Consider the following 6,994-nt stretch of genomic DNA (forward strand, 5'->3'; position numbering starts at 1 on the left):
GGGGGTGGGCCACTGGGGCCGGAAGTGAGTGCCGGCGCCGGGCCCCGAGTCTGACAGGAGTAGCACACACGCCTCTGTCCTACCTGGAGGCGGGAGCGGGGTGCCGAAGCCGCACGCCCTGCCCCGCTCCGCTATGGGTCTCCTGTCGGACCCGGTGCGCCGGCGCGCTCTTGCCCGCCTCGTGCTGCGCCTGAACGCGCCGCTCTGGTGAGGACGGGCTCTGGGGAGGCGGGACCGAGGCCCGGGCTAGAATTGTTAGAGGCTTCGCTCTCAACCAGGGTCCCTGCGGCTGTCCTCACCTTCCCTCCCCGCCGTCCGCATCACGCAGTGTCAGGCTTGGGGTTCAGCGCTCCGGCGTCCTGGGTGCCGTGACTCTGGGTCTGGGTCCCTGCGACCCCTGGTGCGGAGGTAGTGGCCACAGCCGATGTCCCAGGACCACTAATTAGCCCACTCTGTCCTCTCTCGCAGCCTGCTGAGTTATGTGGCGGGCATCGCCTGGTTTTTGGCGCTGGCTTTCCCGCCGCTGACCCAGCGCACTTACATGTCGGAGAACGCCATGGGGTCCACCATGGTGGAAGAACAGTTTGTGGGTGGAGACCGCGCCCGGGTCTTTGCTCGGGACTTCGCTGCCTACCGCAGAAAGTCTGGGTAAGTGGCAGAGCGGTGGGCATGGGGAAACCATTGGTGGCCAAGGCCAGGGACCCCTATGCAGAAGCTGTCTTTGTGTTTCCAGGGCTCTGCCAGTGGCCTGGCTGGAGCGGACGATGCGGTCAATAGGGCTGGAGGTCTACACGCAGAGTTTCTCTCGAAAACTGCCCTTTCCAGACGAGACCCACGAGCGCTATGTATTGAGGGAGGGGGTGTACCTGGGACGAAAAAGCACTTGGATGGGTGGCCTGGGCTGAGAATCATGTTGGAGGGTGTCATGTTGGAGTCAATGGGAGGGATGATCTAGGGGCAAGAAGAGACCTTGTGGTGAGCACTGTATTGCCAGGAGAATGGGGCGGGGGGCTTCAGTCCTCTGCCGTGGAGTTACAATGAGGCTCCTCCACCAATCCTTTGTGCAGATGGTGTCAGGCACCAACGTGTATGGCATCTTGCGGGCCCCTCGTGCTGCCAGCACCGAATCCCTGGTGCTTACTGTACCTTGTGGCCCTGACTCTGCCAATAGCCAGGCTGTGGGGCTGCTGCTAGCACTTGCTGCACATTTCCGAGGTGAGGCTGTGGGTCTGCTGGCCAGGGAGGGTTTGGCCAGTGCTCCTGGTCCTCGTGACCCTACCTTTGGCCTCCAGGGCAGATTTACTGGGCCAAAGATATCATCTTCCTATTGACTGAACATGATCTTCTGGGCACTGAGGCTTGGCTTGAAGCCTACCACGACGTCAATGTTACTGGTAGGTGCTCGTCCCTTGTGTTGGTCCCCCTCAGGGTCAAGTGTCCTCACCATTGCCCCTTCTGATGCTTGTTTGCTTGACTCCACAGGCATGCAGTCATCCTCCCTGCAAGGCCGGGCTGGGGCCATTCAGGCAGCAGTGGCCCTGGAGCTGAGCAGTGATGTGGTCACCAGCCTTGATGTGACTGTAGAGGGCCTCAATGGACAGCTGCCCAATCTTGACCTCCTCAACCTCTTCCAGACTTTCTGCCAGAAAGGGGGGCTGCTATGTACACTTCAGGGCAAGGTGGGACCACTTGCCTGGGAGCACAGGGCCTCTGGTGAGGGGTTTATCTGATCCTCTCCCTATGCCTCCAAAGCTGCAACCCCAGGACTGGACCTCGCTGGATGGACCACTGCAGGGGCTGCAGACACTGCTGCTGATGGTTCTGCGGCAGGCTTCTGGCCGTCCCCATGGCCCCCATGGCCTCTTCTTGCGCTATGGGGTAGAGGCTCTCACCCTTCGTGGTATCAATAGCTTCCGCCAGTACAAGTATGACTTGGTAGCAGTGGGAAAGTAAGTAGCCTGCACCTCTGTCCACGTTTGGGGCAGTGACCGCAGGGTTGAGGGAGAGATGGCTGACCTTGCACGTGCTGTGTACCTGACTCTGACAGGGCTTTAGAGGGCATGTTCCGAAAGCTCAACCATCTCCTGGAACGCCTGCACCAGTCCTTCTTCTTCTACCTGCTCCCTGCTCTCTCCCGATTTGTCTCCATTGGTCTCTACATGCCTGCCGCCGGCTTCTTGCTCCTGGTCCTTGGTCTCAAGATATCCTGTACCTGCGCTGTCCACTTATAGCCAGCATTGAATCCCCTGAACTGTAGGCTGGGGGAGATCCTTCATCTTGCTGTGGGAATGGGGTGGGGGGAACCCTGGGTCCCTCCCAGCAGATCCCATCATAACCTTTTGTGGGGTCCTTGACTCAGACCATGCTCTGGAACTGTGGATGCAACTGCACGAGGCTGGAGTGGGCCCTGAGGAAGGTGGAGGGTCCCCTGGACCCAGCGCCTCCCTCCTCCCAGCACAGGTGATAATGCCCCTTTCTGCTGTTTGGGGAGGCTTCTAGGACCCCAGGTTGTACTTTCTGCTGTCACTCAGCATCAGCTGGAGAGGAGGTGGTGGCAGGCTTCCTGGCCCCAGGCTCCATCTCCAGATGCCCATGTGCCCTTCAGGGTGTGGGGCTGGCCTCGCTCGTCGCACCCCTTCTGATCTCTCAGGCCGTAGGCCTAGCCCTCTACATCCTGCCTGTGCTGGGCCAACATGTGGCCACCCAACACTTCCCAGTATCTGAGTCTGAGGCTGTGGTGCTGACACTGCTGGCAATTTACGCCGCCGGACTGGCCCTTCCACACAACACCCACCGGTAAGGCATTGGGCAGGGCAGGTGGAGGCAGGGGCCCTGGACATGCAGGCAGGCTGCCTTTGAGCCTTTCTCTTTGCAGAATGGTGACCATACAGGCTCTAGACAGAGGGTGGATGACCCTGAAATTGGTGGCCCTGATTTACCTAGCACTACAGCTGGGCTGCATTACCCTCACAAACTTCTCACTGGGCTTCCTGCTAGCTGCCACCATGGTGCCTGCTGCTGTACTCACCAAGCCCCAAGGGCCCCGGTATGTGATAGTTGGTACCCACAGTATTTGTGCTTCTCACCACAGAGCCCACCCTCATTCAGTCCACTGCCCCCATGGCAAAGTTAACTCTGACATTTTTCCTTTACCCAGGCCACTCTATGCTGCCCTTCTGGTGTTGACCAGCCCAGCAGCTGTGCTCCTGGGCAGCCTGTTCCTGTGGCGAGAACTGCAGGAGGTGCCGCTGTCACTGGCGGAGGGCTGGCAGCTGTTCCTGTCAGCACTGGCACAGGGCGTGCTGGAACACCACATTTATGGTGCCCTGCTTTTCCCACTGCTGTCCTTGGGCCTCTATCCCTGCTGGCTGCTCTTCTGGAATGTGCTTTTCTGGAAGTGAGGTCTGCTGTCTGGACACATGTTGGGGCAGTACTCTCCAAGCCCCGAATTCTACCTCCTCCCTAGAAAATAAAGAAGTGCTGTGTTTCAGCTGTCCTTTGTGCTCCTGGCCCACTTCCAGCCAGGGGTCTGAGCTATGGGCTGGGTGTTGCCGCACATCTCCTTGCTGAAGGGACTGCCTTGGTCCCCTTCCAAATGGTGTTGCTTCTGAGGCACTGCTGTCAGGAGGGGGAGCTCAGCACCAGGAGAGCCATAGGTAGACTTGGCCCAGGCTTTGAAAGAGCAGGTGCATGCTCAGCCCTAGAAGCAATATCCTGGTCCAGAGGGTTCTATGTACTGCTCCCCATTGCTGGGACAAGAATGGACCTGGGAACAAGGCCAGCATAGCAAGGCAGAGATAATACCTGAGGAGCAATGAGCAATAAGAACCCTGGAGTGGGAGGGCACTGACAGAGAAAAGAGTGGTTTTTTGGGTTTTGAGGGTTTGGTTTTTTTTTTGTCTTTTTGAGACAGGGTCTTGATATGCAGTTCAGGCTGGCCTTGAGCTCACTTTTAGCATGGGCTGGTCTCGAATTTGCAACGATCTGCCTGTCTCAGCTTCCCAAGTGCTGAGATTACAGGCGTGTACCACTACGCCCAGCCATAAAATGTTTTTTGGTGGGGGATGTGTACCAGGAATCAAACTCAGGACCTTGTGCTTGCCAGGCAGGTGCTTGTGCCACTGAGCTATATTCCTGACCCCTTTTTTGTCTTTTTGAGACAGGGTCTCACTGTGTAGTTCAGGCTGATCATGCACTCATTATATAGCCTAGGCTGGGGCTGGGGACTTAGCTCAGTGGCACAGCACCTGCCTCGCAAGCACAAGGTCATGAGTTAGATTCCCGGTACCGGAAAAAAAACAAAACAAAAAAATAAAACTGTCTGTTCTCTTGGGGCTGGGGATTTAACTCAGCGGCACAGCGCCTGCCTGGCAAGCGCAAGGTCGTAAGTTTGGTTCCCAGTACCGGAAAAAAACCAACTCATAGCCTAGGCTGGCCTCAGCCTTGTGGCAGTCCTCCTGCCTCAGGCTCCTGAGTGCTGGGATTATAGGAGTGCACCACCACACTCACCTAACAATCTGGGGTTTTGGTTTTTTTCTTATTTTTTTTACAAGCTGGTTATTGTACCTAGACTAAAAAAGGAACTATGATATTCATCTTAGAAGAAAAGAAAAAGCTTAGTGTGCCGCTGGTTAACATTAGACCATGTCTGGGACCTTAGCACCAAGGCTGTTGAGACATCAGTGGAAGGCAAAGGTTCCTTGGCCAGACACAGCCAGGTATAGGTCTTCGTATTAGAAAGGGAGATAAATTAGTCGTGGTGGTACACACCTGTAATCCCAGCTACTCAGGAGAATGAGGCAGGAAGACCACAAATTGAAGGCCAATCTGGGCAATTTAGCAAGGCCATGTCTCAGAATTTTAAAAAAGTAAGAGTTCTAGGGGTTAGCTCAGCAGTAGAGCCCTTATCATGTGTGAGGCCCTTGGTTCAATCCCCAATAACAAAATGACTGCCTGCCTTGAGAATCCAAAGGATCCATCAGGATCAGCTCAGGGCCACACTTCCCTCAGGCAGCATTCTGCAGTAGCATGTGGTCTGGGAGCCCTTCATCCCACCTTCTCTGACTCCACTGCCTCTGTGGCAGGGCTGTCTTCCCAAGGGAAGCGCTCCTTGACCTGGGTGAGGGGGCTTGTTGACTCAGTTCCACAGTGTGTGATCAAGCAGTAAGTTCTAGGTCCTGAAGTTTCTGGGGTCTTCAAAAAACACTGTGGATTCCCATTAGGTGGGAAGCTGTGTCTCATGTCTGGTGTAGGGGAAATTAGGGGATCTCACTGACTTGTCTGTCATTGACTTGTCTGTCTTTAGCTCTGCTCTTCACTACCTCTCAGTGCCCCAGCAGTACCTCCCAGGTGGAATTATAGGCTTTCCCCTGCCAACTCCAGCCAGAGTCTTGTCCACGGGCCACATGTGTCTTTGTTAGTTGACACTGAGTCCACAACCCTCTCCTGCCATTTTTTATCTCAGCTCTTTTTAACTGCACTTTGGCATCACTTAAAACTCAAATGAAAATAACATTGAACTGTGGGACAGGCAAGTGAGAAGAAAACTAAAAACTTATGTTCTGAACATGGCAAAACTGAACACAAGTGTTGAGAGGGACTGATGAAAAGAGCTGCTTTTGTGGGGGTAAGTGGGATTTGTGTCCTGACTTTCCCTAATGTCACTTGCTCAGTAAATTTTTTATTTTTTTTCCTTTTTGGGGTAGGGTATCACTGTGCAGTTCAGGCTGGCCTTGAACTCAGAGCAAGCTTTCTGCCTCAGCCTCCCAAGTGCTGGGATTACAGGCATGTGCCACGACGCTTGGCCCTACATTTTTTAAAAAGTAAGGAAAGAACCAAGCATGGTGGCACACACCTATAATTGCAGCACTCAGGAGCCTGAGGCAGAAGGATTACTGCAAATTTGAGGCCAGCCTGGGCTACATTTTTTGAGATCAAGGACAGTTTGAACTGCAAAGTGAGACTTTTGTCTCAAAAAAACAAAATAAGCTGGGTGTGGTGGCAAAAGCCTGTAATCCCTGTACTTGGGAGGCTGAGGCAGGAGGATCACCATGAATTTGAGGCCAGCCTGGGCTACATAACAAAACCTTGTCTCAAAAAGATAAAAATAAAAGTATGAAGGAAAGAGCTAGTGATATAATTCTGTAGTCCCAGTACTCTGAAGCTGAGGTAACAGCAATACCCTATCTCCAACAACAAAAAAGGAGGTTGTACCAGCTACTCAGGAGGCTTGAGGCAGGAACATCACAAATTGGAAGCAGGCCTGGACAACTTAGCAAGACCCTGTCCTAACAAAAAGGGCTGGGGATGTAGCTCAGTGGTAGAATGCTTATCCAGCATGTGTGAGGCCTGGGGTTCCATCTCTAGTACTGCCAAATAGGGAGTCTTCAAATAAGTAGATAAGTAGATAGAAGGATTCTTCAAAGTATAATAGAATGTAAAAGGGATGGGTATGAGGTGCTGAGTGTGTGGTTAGAGGACTAGCATAGTCTTGTGCTTGTCCCCTAGTATCCTTTTCAGCTTCCTTAATTACAGGCTCCCAAGTTGAGCACGAACACAGTCCACCTTACAAGACACTCCTTCACCTACATAGCTAAGAATGGCCTTTGGATTTCTGTGGCCAACAGCATATAAGCAAGGGAAATTTTCAAGGACAGTCCTTCCACAGAGACTACTCCTCCAAACCACATTCTGTCCTGAAACCATGGTTGCAATGTGTGTGTGTCTGGGCCAGAAGGTGCCACCATGCTAAAGGAAGAGGGTGACATCAGGGGGTACTCTGGTTGTCCTGAGTGTCAACCTGGCTTCATTTGCAGGAAGGAGAAACAAATTTCCACCTTGTTTAAGCATTATTTGGAATTTTCTGCACCTCTGATCCTGTTCTACTTGACACAAGGCACTGCAGCTAACCTGCAGTTGATAAAATGAATCATGGGGCCAGGTGTAGTGGCACATGCCTGTAATCCCAGCACTTGGGAGGCTGAGGCAGGAGTAT

At 53.5% G+C, this 6,994-nt stretch overlaps 1 protein-coding gene across 1 annotated transcript; it reads left to right on the forward strand.

Annotated features, from left to right (window-relative positions):
- Positions 1-2: 2 nt before the first annotated feature.
- On the forward strand, positions 3-3,496 carry Gpaa1 (glycosylphosphatidylinositol anchor attachment 1). The gene is made up of 12 exons (XM_005395839.2): positions 3-207; positions 469-648; positions 734-845; positions 1,068-1,215; positions 1,293-1,394; positions 1,483-1,679; positions 1,753-1,949; positions 2,048-2,201; positions 2,365-2,460; positions 2,606-2,796; positions 2,876-3,046; positions 3,158-3,496. The coding sequence occupies exons 1-12, from the start codon at positions 134-136 to the stop codon at positions 3,399-3,401; spliced, it is 1,866 nt and encodes a 621-aa protein (XP_005395896.1). The 5' UTR covers positions 3-133; the 3' UTR covers positions 3,402-3,496.
- Positions 3,497-6,994: the final 3,498 nt, after the last annotated feature.

Source organism: Chinchilla lanigera, unplaced genomic scaffold (assembly GCF_000276665.1).
Source record: "Chinchilla lanigera isolate Chin_1 unplaced genomic scaffold, ChiLan1.0 scaffold00053, whole genome shotgun sequence".
In the NCBI taxonomy this organism is placed as follows: domain Eukaryota; kingdom Metazoa; phylum Chordata; class Mammalia; order Rodentia; family Chinchillidae; genus Chinchilla; species Chinchilla lanigera.

Bases quoted from the DNA above. Each gene is read 5' to 3' on its own strand.
- Gpaa1 (XM_005395839.2), top strand. From the start codon at position 134: ATGGGTCTCCTGTCGGACCCGGTGCGCCGGCGCGCTCTTGCCCGCCTC. The intron at 1,395-1,482 runs GTAGGTGCTCGT...TTGACTCCACAG, and splicing joins CCACGACGTCAATGTTACTG to GCATGCAGTCATCCTCCCTG. The intron at 1,680-1,752 runs GTGGGACCACTT...ATGCCTCCAAAG, and splicing joins TATGTACACTTCAGGGCAAG to CTGCAACCCCAGGACTGGAC.